The sequence below is a fragment of the Oncorhynchus tshawytscha genome, linkage group LG21 (genome assembly GCF_018296145.1).
Source record: "Oncorhynchus tshawytscha isolate Ot180627B linkage group LG21, Otsh_v2.0, whole genome shotgun sequence".
Lineage (NCBI taxonomy): Eukaryota > Metazoa > Chordata > Actinopteri > Salmoniformes > Salmonidae > Oncorhynchus > Oncorhynchus tshawytscha.
Window position 1 is genome coordinate 37,677,030 of NC_056449.1, and position 16,730 is coordinate 37,693,759.

Here is a 16,730-nt window from a genome sequence, read left to right on the forward strand (position 1 = left end):
GATACATGAAATCACAGTGGAACGGTTTCCAGGGTTCAGATTAAACTTCTTTCTAGACTAGACAGCACTTTCAAATGGAAATCCTCCAATGACTATGCTCCCCCCCCCTCTTGTAAAAAAACAAAACAGACAAGCCATACGTAGAGTAGAAATCAGTCGATGGTGGTACTGGGTAAGGGTTGTAGGTCATAAAGGAGGTGGCATGTTGTATGAAGGTGAGGCTTGAAAACAGTGATTCTGTGGTGCCAAGCCTGAGTTCTAGGGTCCAGGCCAGTCTTTCAGTGCATTCAGGCTGGGCCTGGTAACCCTAGGAGCCATGCTACCTCCTCGTCCTGCCACCCAGACCAGACGCCTAGTTATCCACTGCTTCTGCCTGACTAATTCATGTCAATAAATCACATCAATGCAACATGGAGCCAACTTCTTCCTGTAAACGATGATGCCCTGTGGTGTGTGGCCAATCACATGCTTTCACAAAATGTCCAGGTCAACAATGGTTTGTTAAAGAGAATGTTATTTTTAAGTCGGAAAAAAAAAAAAAAAAAAAAAAAACTTTAATTGAAAATAAACAGAGTAAAAATGTAAAGACATTTAGGATATGTTTATTAAGCCAGTCAAATAGAAAAAGTCTCATCACATCAGTAATGTGCTTTTGCCTCCTGCAAAAACTCCAGAACTACAAACCAGAAAAAGACAACCGCCAGAGGAAAACAAAGCATTCCTTTCAAAGTGCAATTCAACCTTTAAAACATCACCATTCAACTATTGGACCATTCTGGAATCTGTCTTTTAAAAGAAAAGACTGTTCCAACTATTTACAGTGAACATTGTGAATAAAACACCCATCTTTACCAGCAGTCTGAATGAAACAAAACACAACAAGGATTATAACACGATACATATTCAACCCTATATAGCTTTGAGTTATTGGTTTGATTCAGGAGGAGACACAGAACATTAGTTCACCACCAACTCAAATCACACATCGGGAGGATTGGAGCTCTAGGGTAGTGACCAATCCCCAAAAATCAACCCCTCGCCCCCTAACCTCTAGACACTAGTCGACATAAAGCATTGGCAAGGTATAAGCAAATACGGTAACAATAAATCCACCTTGTCGTACAATGAGTTTTCACTGTTGCCATTTTGTCAACACCTATCCGATCCTCTCAGATCAACAGAAGTACCTGGGGTAAGGTACGTGGCTGGGAATTCAAGCCCGGCTCTGTTGACAGTGTCACAAAGGTTCACAGGACTGTCGGGTAGATACTGTAGATAGTATGGAGCTGCTGGTCTGAGAGGTGCATTGAGACAGAAGCCAGCTGAGCCAGGAATGGGACCCAAATGGCACCCTATTCCCTATATAGTGCACTTCCTTTAACCAGAGCCGGGAGAGCAAGGGTAGTGCACTATACAGGGAATAGTGTGCCATTTGGGTAACAGTCCCTGTCTGGCGGAGGTGGTTTATCACTGGGCTGTTACTGAGGTAATGGCTGACTGACTGAACCTTAGGGGTTAGTCGAGTCTCGGTTTTAAAATCGCTTCATTTCCTCACCTCTGACTGATGCAAAAAGGACATGACTGACAGGCTAAATCAATATGACGGAGACCAATTGTACCCTGTTAACGCGATATAAATTCACATATTAATGCACTTACAGCGCCTATACTGACCATACTGCTAGCGGAGCGCTCAGGCAGGCTAACGTTTAACGTCACCAGAACAGGCCTACACATTACAGTAGTACTATCTAACTGTCAGCAGTAGGGAAGGAAGGGAAGGAAACGAGACCAGGAAAAGGAAGCCATTCAAGACTATTGGGACAAAGCCTGGGTACACTACGACCAATGACCCAATTCTCCACACGACTGGACAGCTTTGTGGGTAAATATGTTGAGGATGGATATAGATATATATATATATTGGAATCGATTATCAAATATTTAACCCAATGAAATCAAAGCAAAGGTGCATTTTTGGCCAATCAGGTGCTCTTGTGAGGGTGTGTGTGTAACGAACATACGATGTCAATAGCTACAATATATTGGGAGTACACTAACATAGAAAGAACAGCATTACTAAAGACAAGTGATTCACATTTAGTTAATGCAACCATCAAAACAGTAGATTATAAATAAATGATCAATAAATCACCACAGCCATGTTTTTTGGCATGATATACCAGCTAAATTCACTTCCCAAGTTTGATGTGTTATAACGATCACTTTATGAACAGTTACACTTATAGTACAGTTCTAGAACACCAATGGTACTGAAAAACAAAAGAAAAACAACCACGGTTACGCTTCTATGAATCCAATTCCAAGGCAATTTATCTATAGAATTATATATCGTTGGAATGAATACAAGTAGGATTGGATGTTATTGACATGGGAGAATGGACCCCTTAACCCTACAAGTAACAAAACTGTTTGTAAAAAATAAAATAAAATAATAATATTTGCAGTGGGACGATCGTCAACAGCTGATAATCACATAGGTATATTGTTTTAATATTACATTTCGATAATTTCAACCTATTACACAAAATGACTTCAGTTCCTGCATAGAATCATTTAAAGCAGATATTGAATCTCCCAAAAAATAATACGAGGTTAAAAAAAAGAAACATCTAAATGGTAATATTGATGTATTATATTTCTGAATAGCGAAAACAGTGTTTGTCTCACAAGTAGGCTTATAAAAAGGCAAGTATAAACAACATTACAACAGGATATCTACAGTTCAGTAGGAAAATTATAGTTCAAATCACACCGGGTCAACAGAAAAGTGATTCATGCTTCTACCACCCAGCTGGCTCCTTGGTGAGGCAACGAAAGAACCAACGGTGGCGAGGCCCTTAGTGCTTTCCAGGGTCAATATTCTGTCGCTCTCTTTTTACAAACCCAGTTGCTGTGGACTGATCTATAGACAAGAGTAGAGGAAAAAGTTTGTTTAACATCTCATTGATCACACAATCAGCCACTCAGAGAACAAAAGAAAGAGAGAGAGAGAATGGGGAAAGCAAAAATAGACCATTTGTGAATGGATGAGAGAGAGGGAAGAAAAAAGAGTGAGAGATTTGCAAAAATAAAATATGTTTCCCTGGTAGGGTTGCAAAATTTTGGGAACTTTCCCAACCAGAAATCCTGGTTGGAGGATTCAGGATTTCCTGCTGATGCAGCCTTATTCCGGGTGATCATCAAACCAGGTGTGAAGGAAAATAGTTTGTGCGTTTATAATAACCAATTAAACTGGGTTCATGCAAGTAACTGAATGATCGTGCGTGGGAGGAATCCTCACTATTAGTATCTGCAACTTGGCAGTACGCACAGAACATTGTTTTGAGAACGGAAAGGGATCTCTCAGATTCAAGATCTCAGCTTGGAGAGAAGAAGCCTCGTGAGGTATTAGTCGGTCACATGCATGAACCAAATGTTAATAATGAATTATTTATGAATAATTAATAAGCTAAATCAAGCAAATATAACTTGTAAGCAGTACAGTGGTTCTTCCTTTAAAAGTTTTAAGCTTATGCTGTGACTGTGTGTGGTAAATTGTGTAATTCTGGCAACAATGGCTGACACTTAAATAACGTGCCATAGAATACTGCAGCACCCTGCAATCTGTTCTGCAGTACACTGCAACTTTTAAGAAGGAAGAACCACAGTATATACACAGTACTTTCGGAATTTATTCAGACACCTTCACTTTTTCCACATTTTGTTACGTTCCAGCCTTATTCTAAAATTGATTAAATTGTTTTTTTTTACCCTCAATTTACACACAATACCCCATAATGACAAAGCAAAAACTTGAGTCTTCTTGGGTATGACGCTACAAGCTTGGCACACCTGTATTTGGAGAGTATCTCCCATTCTTCTCTGCAGATCCTCTCATGCTCTGTCAGGTTGGATAGGAAGCGTCGCTGCACAGATATTTTCCGGTCTCTCCAGAGATTTTTGATCGGGTTCAGGTCCAGGCTCTGGCTGGGCCACTCAAGGACATTGAGACTTGTCCCGAAGCCAGTCCTGCATTGTCTTAGCTGTGTGCTTAGGGTCGTTGTTCTGTTGGAGCAGGTTTTATTCAAGGATCTCTGTACTTTGCTCCATTCATATTTCCCTCGATCCTGACTAGTCTCCCAGTCCCTGCTGCTGAAAAACATCCCCACAGCATGATGCAGCCACCACCATGCTTCACTGTATGGATGATGCCAGGTTTCCTCCAGACGTGACGCTTGGCATTCAGGCCAAGTAGTTCAATCTTGGTTTCATCAGACCAGAGAATCTTGTTTCTCATTCTCTTAGAATCCTTTAGGTTCCTTTTGGCAAACTCCAAGCGGGCTGTCATGTGCCTTTTACTGAGGAGTGGCTTCCGTCTGGCCACTCAACCATTAAGGCCTGATTGGTGGAGTGCTGCAGAAATGGCTAGTGGTTAGAGTGTTGGTTCAAGTTCAAATCCCCAAGCTGACAAGGTACAAATCTGTCATTCTGCCCCTGAACAGGCAGTTAACCCACTGTTCCTAGGCCGTCATTGAAAATAAGAATTTGTTCTTAACTGACTTGCCTAGTTAAATAAAGGTTAAAAAAAAAAGAAATATCATAAACCCCAATTCAATTCTTATACAAAATGGGCATGTAAACAGCCTACTAATAATGAGTTTATCGTAAAACTCAACGGGATTCTCTAATTATTCTGAGGAACTGTTGTTTTGGTCTCTCCACAGTAGATATGCTGCCATGTTATCAGTTCAACCACATTAAGTGGCAGTTTAAAATTAAATCTCCAACCTAAATGTTGTATTTTTTATTAATTGAGCAACAAGCTTAAAATTAATTGAGGTTTAAAATGAAAACTAAAGTTAAATTAGAGGAAGGATTTAATTTAACTAGGATTCATTTAAAACTAGGTTCAAAATTTGGTGCAACAAGATTAATATATAAACCTTGATTTTAGAGTTAATCCATGTTGGTGCAACCCACCCTTAATGGATCAAATGATTGCACTGTTGGGTTTGTAGTGACAGCTATGAGAACCGTTCCAAAAAAAATCAAGATATGAAGGCTCTGTTTAAGAGACTGCAAACCTCCTGGAATGAGGAGAGATACGAGGTCTCTAGCTGACATCACTCACACTCAGGCCCCTGCCTCCAGGTCATTTGGTGTGTTTTTCTCTGGGTATGGAGTTGCATGTGCCCTAGACCAAATTCGTGACATCTCTAGACATGTCGAGAACATCGGCAATGCTGCTTGAATTGCCCTGGAACAATACTTATGTCCCAGATCACTCTTCTAATATAACTGATCTCGCCGAACACATTGCCACTGTAGCTTAAAATAATTCACCACAAAAGGAGTGGAGGCTTGCAACTTGGTTGGAATCGCTGTTTGGAAGTGGGGGATCCCAGATTACCAAAATGGGCTGCAGCAGCTTGTGTGTTTCTTTTTTAAGCTTAGTTTGCCTAATTGTGTTTTTAACATGCTGTGTATGCGTGTGTATTTATGATAGATTCACTCCCGTTAATAGAAGTTGAACCTTCATTATGATGACAGTGTCACCATACTAATTAGATTGTACAACCCAGAATGAAGGGTTTGAAGTGATGACATGTCTGGTTTTGTGTCGATTTCCCTTACTTTAAAAGAAGTATAGAACCTTTTGATTAGAAGCTATAATCTAAATGGGAATTTCCACAAATTCTGGAAATGTTACCAGAATTTTTCAACCCTTTTTCCATTGGCCATAAGTTGTGTCAGCATACCTGTGTTCTCTGGAGGTGGCCTGGATCCTTCCCCTGCTCCGGGTCCCCTGGAGCCTCTGGGCTGGGGGAACGATTGCTGCCACGGTGTTCCCTGATGGATCACAGCAGAACAGAGAGAACAACGTCAGTCAATCACATTTTATTCATATAGTCCTTTAAGTTAAGTCCTATAACTGTAATCCAAAGTTGTCACAAAGTGCTTTACAGTAACCCGGCCGAAGCCTCCAAAGAGCAAGTAGCTGCTTACTGACAAGGGGGGAAAAACTCCTCTGTCAGCAGCTATGATCTAAGAGTAGCGGCTAGGGGTCCATTTGGGATTAGGTTACCATATTCACTTGGAACCAAAAGGACCAAAATGGGGACAGACTACCTGAACTAGGAAGAAACACGTATTTTTTTCCCGCTGATATATTGTGATACGGACCCTTACCGTTGTGAGGGGTGGGAAGTCGCCACGTCCCGGTGGCGCTACGCTGCCGGCAGAAACTGTTGGGTTGGTGGGTATCCTGGGGTGTATTGGCCAGCCGTCCAGCCCTCCTCCTGGAGCCACCTGCACAAAGGGACCACAGTAGGGAGGGCTCAGAGGGCCATTCATGGTGCCTGAGGAGGGGTCTGAGGTACGCCTCTCCTGCTGCTGCTGGCCCTACCAGGGAACACAGGGACACACCTCGGTAACCCCGGTCAGAGCAGAGTAATGCAGGGCAAGCAGGCAGGTAGAGGAAGCACAGCACCCAGTCACTTGGATTTTATGCAACAGATCTAGTTGATCTACGTCTAGAAATACAGAGGGGGTTGTTTCCAGGCAGGCAGAGGAATGTTGCACTAGTTTGAGATATAACTGTTGTAAAGCACAGCCCTAGTTGGTGCTCCTCAAACAGATTGGAAGGAAGTGAAGCACAGCACACAGCCATTTTTACTCATCTAAATCCATCCTATTGCTGTCATTACTTCAAAAGAGGGTCTAAGTGCTAGGTGAAACGAGACTGATAGGTTTACCACCACAGCCATGTGAAGACAAGCCCCGTCTGTCTGTTGGACTGAGGGGTTAGCCTATAACACCTGTGCTATTTGACTAGGTTCACCACAGCCATTTGAAGCCAAGCTAAATCTGGTGATAATGGGAGATGAGAAGGGACTGAGGCCCGGTGACGACAGTACCTGTTTATGATGCTGCATCTGTAGTCTCTCCAGCTTGCATCTCTCTGTTCTCTCTCTCTGACACTCGTTCTGGGCCTGGTGAAGCTGAGAGGAACAAACCAACTCAAATTTATGAACACACATCAGGAAAACCCACACATGGGAGGTGGAGGAGATGAGAACCTCCCTATTCAATGCAAAGTGCTGTGAAACAGTCTTTGTCCCAAGTGGCACCCTCTTCCCTATACAGTACACTACTTTTGACCAGGGCCCATGGCATTGCGCACTACATAGGGAATAGGGTGCCATTTAGGACACAGCAGAAAGCAGCTCCTAACCTGATTGGTGAGGTTGGTCATCTGACCCTGCAGCCTTTCCACCTGTCTCCTCAAGTCCTCCTTTTCCTCGTTCATTCGTTCCCTGTCGCTCCGCTCTTTCCTGAAGTCCTCCTCAAAGATCTTCACCTGAGAGAGTAGATGCAGGACGATTACCTCGGATACTAAGTTGGTGAGTTCAACTTTTTTTCGGAAGACCTGGGACACCAGGTACGTGAATACAACAGGTGTAGACCTTACCGTGAAATGCTTACTTACAAGCCCTTAACTCTATTTCTTGAAGTGAATTGAAAAAATTTGGCATGGGTCCTCAAAGTTCTACAGCTGCACCATCAAGAGCATCCTTACTGGTTGCATCACTGCCTGGTAGGGCAACTGCTCGGCATCTGACCGTAAGGCGCTACAGAGGGTAGTGCGTACGGCTCTGTACATCACTGGGGCCAAGCTTCCTGCCATCCAGGACCTCTATACTAGGAAGGAACCTGTACCCCTGCACATTGACACAGTATCCCCTGTGTATATGCCTCGTTATTGTTAGTTTATTTTGTAATTTTCTTAACCAACAATGAATATTGTGGCAAGGGGGGAAAAACTCCTCTTGTCAGCAGCTATGATCTAAGAGATCTCTTCAATGAATACAACCTGAATATGGTAACCTAACCTTGGTTAAGAAAATTACAAAATAATCTAACAATAACGAGGCATATACACAGGGGATACTGTGTCAATGTGCAGGGGTACAGGTTCCTTCCTGAAGTGCTGAGTGAGTGCTACGGGGCGGTAGTCATTTAGGCAAGTTACCTTCACGTTCTTGGGCACAGAGATTATGGTGGTCTGCTTGAAACATGTAAGTATTACAGACTCTGTCAGGGACAGGTTGAAAATGTCAGTAAAGACACATGCCAGTTGGTCCATGAAATATAGCCAATCACTGAACTGGATCAATTAGATCAGAAAGTGTCTGACTGACCTGTTCCATTAACACTGCTATCTGAGTGAGCAGCTCCTGCCTCCTCAAGTTACTAGGCCCATCACCGTGGTTACCGCTGGCGCCCTGGACCGGTGGCTGCTGGGAGGAGGGGGGAGGGTGCAGGTTCAAGGCCTCCTCTAGAGCCTGAAGGGTGACAGGGGGAGAGAGAGTAAGTTAGATAACACACACAACACACACAGAGTGTACACACACACAGTACTGACCCTGTTGAGGCGTTGTATCTCTTTCTCCTGGTACTCTCTCTGTTTACTGAGGGGCAGCAGCTGATCCTGCAGGTAACGAACCTTCTGCTTTAACTCTGTGGTCTCAGAGTTCAGACACTCTTTCTCCCCCTGAAAACACAACATACAACAACATTGGCACAACCTGCTTCAACTCCACTGTTTCAGAGTTCATTCACAGTTTAAATCCAGGCTGAAGGATATGAAAGTCAGGCGAGTAATGTTCCATGTGTCAGAGACTGTCAGGTTAAAGTTCACCTGACGGTAACCTAATGGTGACCTATCAATATTGATGATATCATAGGAAAACATCATCCTGGCATGTTTTTGAAAAAAAAGGTCAAATGTCACAGTAGCTGATGGTTCCCTCTTCTTTTTTTTCTTCAGTCAATGTGAAAAGCTGTGTCAGAGGGTTGACGTTTTTCTCCTTTGTCTCGCTACCTCATTCTCTTCCCTCCCTCCTTTCACCCCTTTGTCCCACTCTCCCCCTCTTCTCCTTTCCCTTCCTCAAACCTGTCTGTTGACCATCTCTCAACGTCAGCAAGACAAAAAGGAGCTGATCGTGGACTACAGGAAACGGAGGGCAGAGCACATCCCCATTCACATCAACAGTAGTGGAGCGGGTCGAAAGTGAAGTTCCTCAGTGTCCACATCACTAAGGACCTATCATGGTCCGAACACAACACCGTTGTTAAGATGGGCACGACGACGCCTCTTCCCCAGCAGGAGGCTGAAAAGATTTGGCATTAGATCCTCAAAAAATGTTCTACAGCTGCACATTGAGAGCATCTTGACTTGCTACATCACCGCTTGGTATGCCAACCTCTTGGCATCCAATCATAAGGAGTTAGAGGGTAGTGCGTGCATCCCAGTTCGCTCTGCTACCGCACGGCAAGCGGTACCGGGGCGCCAAGTCTGGGACCAAAAGGCTCCTGAACAGCTTCTATCCCCCAAGCCATAAGACTGCTGAACAGCTTCTATCCCCCAAGCCATAAGACTGCTGAACAGCTTCTATCCCCCAAGCCATCAGACTGCTGAACAGCTTCTATCCCCCAAGCCAAATCAAATCAAATTTTATTTTTCACATACACATGGTTAGCAGATGTTAATGCGAGTGTAGCGAAATGCTTGTGCTTCTAGTTCCGACAATGCAGTAATAACCAACAAGTAATCTAACTAACAATTCCAAAACTACTGTCTTATACACAGTGTAAGGGGATAAAGAATATGTACATAAGGATATATGAATGAGTGATGGTACAGAGCAGCATAGGCAAGATACAGTAGATGGTATCGAGTACAGTATATACATATGAGATGAGTATGTAAACAAAGTGGCATAGTTAAAGTGGCTAGTGATACATGTATTACATAAGGATGCAGTCGATGATATAGAGTACAGTATATACGTATGCATATGAGATGAATAATGTAGGGTAAGTAACATTATATAAGGTAGCATTGTTTATATATTTACATCATTTCCCATCAATTCCCATTATTAAAGTGGCTGGAGTTGAGTCAGTGTCATTGTCAGTGTGTTGGCAGCAGCCACTCAACACACTGACAATGACACTGACTCAACTCCAGTCACTTTAATAATGGGAATTGATGGGAAATGAGACTGCTGAACAGTTAGTCAAGTGCCTACACGGACTATTTGCACAGTCTCTCATGCAACGGCTCTATGTACACTCACTGGACTTTACCCACACATAATACACAACACCCACGCTTATGCTAGCGTTTATTATCGATCCTGATTTTACCAAGTCACTTTAACCTGTCCCTACACCGTCTTCAGGAAGTTTTCACACCTTTTGACTTGTCCCACATTCTGTTGTTTCAGCCTGAATTTAAAATGTATTACATTTAGATTGTTGTCACTTGCCTACACACACACACACACACACACACAATACCCAATAATGTCTAAGTGGAATTTAAAAAAAAAAAAATTCAACAAATTAAATGAAATATGAAAAGCTGAAATGTATTCAACACATTTGTTAGTCTAAATAAGTTGTGTGCTTAAGTTACATAATAAGTTGTGTGCTTAAGTTACATAATAAGTTGTGTGCTTAAGTTACATAATAAGTTGTGTGCTTAAGTTACATAATAAGTTGCAAGGCTTCTGTGTGCAATAATAGTATTTCACATGATTTCTCCCGACTACCTCATCTCTGTACCCCACAAATACAGATAATTGCAAAGGTTTTCAGTCAAGTCGTGAATTTCAAACACAGATTCAACCACAAAGACCAGGGAGGTTTTCTAATGTCTTGCTAAGAAGGGCTCCTATTGGTAGACAGGGACACATAAAAAAGGAGACATTGAACATCCCTTTGAGGTGAATTTATTACACTTTGGATGGTGTATCAATATTCCCAGTCACTACAAAGATCCAGGAGTCCTTCCTAACTCAGTTGCCAGAGAGGAAGGAAACCGCTCAGGGATTTCACCAAGAGGCCAATGGTGACTTTAAAAACAGTCCCGAGTTTAAATGGCTGTGATTGGAGAAAAATGAGGATGGATCAACAACAGAAGTTACAAAAAAAGAAAAATAATAATAATAATAATAAATATATATATATTCCTGTTTGCAACAAGGCACTAAAGCGCGCACGCAACCGCACTGGGTATCACTTTGAAATGTCCTTGTTTTTGAAAGAAAAGCATATTTCTTGTCTATTAAAATAACATCAAAATGATCAGAAATACAGTGTAGACATTGTTAATGATGTAAATGACTATTGTAGCTGGAAAGGGCAGCTTTTTTACAGAATATCTACATAGATGTACAGAGGCCCATTGTCAGCAACCATCACTCCTGTGTTCCAATGGCACGTTGTGTCAACTAATCCAAGTTTATCATTGTAAAAGGCTAATTGATCATTTGAAAACCATTTTGCAATTATGTTAGCACAGCTGAAAACTGTTGTTCTGATTAAAGAAGCAATTAAACTGGCCTTCTTTAGAATAGTTGAGTATCTGGAGCAACAGCATGTGTGGGTCAAATCAAATCAAATTTTATTCGATTACAGGATCAAAATGGTCAGAAACAAAGAACTTTCTTCTAAAACTCGTCTGTCTATTCTTGTTCTGAGAAATGAAGGCTATTCCATGTGAGAAATTGCCAGGAAATTCTAGATCTCGTACAACGCTGTGTACTACTCCCTTCACAGAACAGTGCAAACTGGCCCTAACCAGAATAGAAAGAGGAGTGGGAGGCCCCTGGTGCACAACTGAGCAAGAGGACAAGTACATTAGAGTTTCTAGTTTGAGAAACAGACGCCTCACAAGTCCTCAACTGGCAGCTTCATTAAATAGTACCCGCAAAACACCAGTCTCAACATCAACAGTGAAGAGGCGACTCCGGGATGCTGGCCTCCTAGGCAGAGTTCCTCTGTCCAGTGCTCTTTTGCCCATCCTAATATTTTATTTTTATTGGCCAGTCTAAGATATTGTTTTTTCTTTGCAACTCTGCCTAGAAGGCCAGCATCCCAGAGTCGAAGGCCAGCATATAAACGAAGGGCTATATAAATACATTTGATTTGACTTAGGTTGGAGACATTAAATCTAATTTTACAACCACTTTATGACCCCCAATTACGTCACTTCCTGTAAATCGCAGGAAGCTGAAATTCGATGTCCTGCAAGGCCAGACCAGGGGACAGTACATTGGCTAACCCTACATTACTAACCCTAACCCTATTCTATAAACCAAAAGTGATAACGAACAACAGCCTGATTCATGAAAGGACAGAACCACTGGAGCTAGTCGTTTTACAAATGATGCTGATAGACCAGGGGAGAGTGACTGTCACTTCTCATTGAAGCCATGAACTTCCAGGCTTCCCATGGTACTGTAGGCATAGTTTTCAGAAAACAGAATCCCCATTATAGTGAATGGGAAAACAGCTATTCGTGGTCAATCTTGAGAGAATCATGTTTTTTTTATATATATATATATATATATATATATAAAATAACTGCACGCAGAAGTTACAAGGATAATTCAGTTGCTACTGGTAGCCTAGCAATACCTCGCTCGGCCCTCAACTTGAGATAATCAATGAGAGTGGGTAGCACTGAGCTAGCCTACAACGTCACTTCCTGGAGTAGCTTAATCTGTGCGTGTTATGTCTACATAAATCTATGACTTCCTTGGCTTCAAATGCACTATTGAGTCCATTCATATACAGTCATTGTGACAAACAGACAGGTGAGACACTCAATGGGCCGTGGCTGAGTGGGCTGGAGCAGTTCTCCTCCACACTGACACACACGTGTTCCCAGCAGTGAGGACCGCACACTCACCAACACACACACACAGCAAAAATGTTGTTGGGTTTGTGTACGTCTTGAGGACATGGTTGGGTCTGTACTAGGTTTCTGTCTGTTCTCACCTGTACGTTCTCAATCTTGGACTTGGCGAGCAGCAGCTTCTTATCGTAATCCCGCTGCCTCTGTTCTCGCTCCGCCTCTAACTCCTGCACGGCCTTCTGGGAGTCCGCCAGCCGCTGACGCAGGTCTGTGATCTGATGTTTTTTTTTCAAACAGTTTTAAAACAGGGGGTATTGGTGTCTTTTCAATGAGACAAACAGGTCAACATTTTATATAGAGATGATTGGAGTAGCAGAGAAAGTAACTGTGTTAGAGCAGGTCTATGCAGTTACACAGGGCTGTGTTAGTGTATAGACCCATAGACACGGCCAAATGATGAAACTATATGTTGAGCGGTTTAGGGGGTTAGATTCTAGGGTAATTTTCCCTCAATTTTGTTGTTGTTGTTGTCACTGAGCAAATTTCAGGTCTACTAAGTGCAAACTTGAACACTGTGAAAATTCTGTGCAACTTTCAGGGCACGTTTACTGTGAACACTGAGACTAAAAGAACCTGCTGTCCCTCGCTTTAATAAAGGCAGTTGAATTGAAGCAACAGCCTCTAGTCTCTTGTATGCGCCGTTCCAATAATAACCAATTCCCTTTCATGCTCCTAACATGTGTGCCAGCTGTACTCAACTGAATTTACCACAGGTGGACTTGAAGTTGTAGAAACATCTCAAGGATGATCAATGGAAAAAAAAGATGCAACCTGAGCTCAATTTCGAATCTCATAGAAAAAGGTCTGAAAACTTAAGGTTTGTGTTTATACATTTGCCCCCAAAAAAAACAACCTGTTTTTGCTTTGTCATTATGGGATAGCGTGTGTATATTCAAATACAAACAAACAAATTAATAATAAGTCAAGGGGTCTGAAAACTTTACGAACGATGTGTAAACAAGACTGCGCCTCGGGTCACTATGTGTAAACAAGACTGCGCCTCGGGTCACTATGTGTAAACAAGACTGCGCCTCGGGTCACTATGTGTAAACAAGACTGCGCCTCGGGTCACTATGTGTAAACAAGACTGCGCCTCGGGTTACTATGTGTAAACAAGACTGCGCCTCGGGTTACTATGTGTAAACAAGACTGTACCTCGGGTTACTATGTGTAAACAAGACTGTACCTCGGGTTACTATGTGTAAACAAGACTGCGCCTCGGGTTACTATGTGTAAACAAGACTGTACCTCGGGTTACTATGTGTAAACAAGACTGTACCTCAGGGTACTAATGTGATTTCCATCAAGTTACTATGAGTGTTTTTAGATAATCTCTTCTGTATTCCGTGTGTGTGTGTGTGTGTGTGATAACGAACCTTCTGTTCAAACTGTGACTTCATCGAGTTCCACTGGACATCCCACTGCTTGTTCACTTCCAGTACCTGTTATCATCATCATCATCATCATCATCATCACCACCACAACGGAAATATGACTGAAACCAATACGTCATTTATACATTTTTCACAGGCTTCCCAACAACGAAAGAGGACACCTAAGCAAGGGTGCGTTTCAAAATGGCACCTTATTTCCTATATAGTGCACTACTATGTATGGACCCTGGTGAAAAGTAGTGCACTATAAAGAGAATAGGGTGTCATTTGATCTGCATCTATAAATGTTTTTTTTTCTCTCACAAAGACCTTTCCACATGGAAAGAGGACAGCTGATGTAATGTTGAGAGGGACTCACATCTTTCCTTTGCTTCTCTAGAAGCTTGATCTTCTTCTCGTATGCCTCTGGGTCACAGGGCTTGGCCGGGGCTTTCTCCTTCTCTGTGGTATTCCCATTCTGCTGTAGGACAGGGATATAAAACATGACTATTTTTCCCAAAATGTTTTATTTGTATTTTTTTCATGTCAGCAATCACATTGTCAAGAGACGGCCCAGTACATCCCCGGGGCCAAGCTTCCTGCCATCCAGGACCTCTATACCAGGCGGTGTCAGAGGAAGGCCCCAAAAAATTGTCAAAGACTCCAGCCACCCCAGTCATAGACTGTTCTCTCTGCTACCGCAAGGCAAGCGGTACCGGAGCGCCAAGTCTAGGTCCAAGAGGCTTCTAAACAGCTTCTCCCCCCAAGACATAAGACTCCTGAACACCTATTCAAATGGCAACGAAGACTATTTGCATTGCCTCCGCCCCACCCTCTCTCTTTTACACTGCTGCTACTCTTATTATTGGTGCATACACTTTAATAACTACCTATACTACCCCGAAACATCCTTCACAGAGCCCACTGCAACAGGACAGGGCTATGAAACATCCTTCACAGAGCCCACTCTGCAACAGGACAGGGCTATGAAACATCCTTCACAGAGCCCACTCTGCAACAGGACAGGGCTATGAAACATCCTTCACAGAGCCCACTCTGCAACAGGACAGGGCTATGAAACATCCTTCACAGAGCCCACTCTGCAACAGGACAGGGCTATGAAACATCCTTCACAGAGCCCACTCTGCAACAGGACAGGGCTATGAAACATCCTTCACAGAGCCCACTCTGCAACAGGACAGGGCTATGAAACATCCTTCACAGAGCCCACTCTGCAACAGGACAGGGCTATGAAACATCCTTCACAGAGCCCACTGCAACAGGACAGGGCTATGAAACATCCTTCACAGAGCCCACTCTGCAACAGGACAGGGCTATGAAACATCCTTCACAGAGCCCACTCTGCAACAGGACAGGGCTATGAAACATCCTTCACAGAGCCCACTCTGCAACAGGACAGGGCTATGAAACATCCTTCACAGAGCCCACTCTGCAACAGGACAGGGCTATGAAACATCCTTCACAGAGCCCACTCTGCAACAGGACAGGGCTATGAAACATCCTTCACAGAGCCCACTCTGCAACAGGACAGGGCTATGAAACATCCTTCACAGAGCCCACTGCAACAGGACAGGGCTATGAAACATCCTTCACAGAGCCCACTCTGCAACAGGACAGGGCTATGAAACATCCTTCACAGAGCCCACTCTGCAACAGGACAGGGCTATGAAACATCCTTCACAGAGCCCACTGCAACAGGACAGGGCTATGAAACATCCTTCACAGAGCCCACTCTGCAACAGGACAGGGCTATGAAACATCCTTCACAGAGCCCACTCTACTACTACAGATCACCATTTATACATGTCTTGAATAAAACAAAACAAAAATATATATATTTTTTAAATATTTTTTTGTTGCAAGAAAGACCTGGGAAGTCGCTCACAGACATTCTACACGGACTAATGAGACAATATGAGAAATATCACACACCAACAGTACAGTAGTACTTGGAAGTACTACAACGTGATATGAAAATGGGGAAGTCAGTCACATCCTCCTACTGTACAGTACGTGAGGAAGAAGTAAACATGGAAACTACTCCACTACTGTGATGCCTGGCAATGGTCTGACTCATACTGACAACACCCAATATGGAAACTACAGGATTTACTGTAACAACACACATCCTGAAATGATGCTGTGGCTTCCTAGACATCTATGCTGATCCATTTCCACCTCTCTCTCTCTCCCAGCTTTTAATCATCTGAAGCAGACAGGTGCCCTTCCATCCATTCTGCCACAGGATTTCCATACCTTCTGTGGTGTGCTGACCTCCATCTTGGATCTAACGCTGGCAGTTTCCTCTTTCACCACGTCTTCTTTGGCTTCTGGCTGCCCCTCGCTCTCTGCCGCGGTCTCTCCTGCTCCCGTTACCAGCTCTTTCAGCTTCAGGTTTTCCTGTCTGCAGTGACCAGACAGTGAAAACAGGGTTAGTGTTACTGGGCAGTTACAGAGACATCTAGAATATATATCCCAGTGTTTAGTAGAGTAATGTGCAGCTTGGCAGAGCCCCAGGACATCCTCTGGGAAGACCCCACTGAGGTAGGGAGAATATTAGGGCA

At 43.1% G+C, this 16,730-nt stretch overlaps 1 protein-coding gene across 9 annotated transcripts in view; it reads right to left on the reverse strand.

Moving 5' to 3' along the window:
• Positions 1 to 586: 586 nt before the first annotated feature.
• tnip1 (TNFAIP3 interacting protein 1) overlaps positions 587 to 16,730 on the reverse strand; it is a 53,285-nt gene continuing 37,141 nt past the window's right edge. For 4 of the 9 annotated variants that reach the window (XM_042303464.1, XM_042303460.1, XM_042303459.1 and 1 more), the window contains 11 exons: positions 16,423 to 16,570; positions 14,525 to 14,626; positions 14,149 to 14,214; positions 12,856 to 12,987; positions 8,429 to 8,557; positions 8,205 to 8,348; positions 7,238 to 7,363; positions 6,921 to 7,004; positions 6,187 to 6,405; positions 5,763 to 5,853; positions 587 to 2,926 (listed from right to left, as the gene is read on the reverse strand). In XM_042303464.1, the coding sequence (XP_042159398.1) occupies positions 2,862 to 2,926; positions 5,763 to 5,853; positions 6,187 to 6,405; positions 6,921 to 7,004; positions 7,238 to 7,363; positions 8,205 to 8,348; positions 8,429 to 8,557; positions 12,856 to 12,987; positions 14,149 to 14,214; positions 14,525 to 14,626; positions 16,423 to 16,570 (1,306 nt within the window). In that variant the 3' untranslated portion in view covers positions 587 to 2,861. The remainder of the gene's footprint in view (positions 2,927 to 5,762; positions 5,854 to 6,186; positions 6,406 to 6,920; positions 7,005 to 7,237; positions 7,364 to 8,204; positions 8,349 to 8,428; positions 8,558 to 12,855; positions 12,988 to 14,148; positions 14,215 to 14,524; positions 14,627 to 16,422; positions 16,571 to 16,730) is intronic. The other 5 variants (XM_042303461.1, XM_024405844.2, XM_042303465.1 and 2 more) reach the window with 5 other exon arrangements.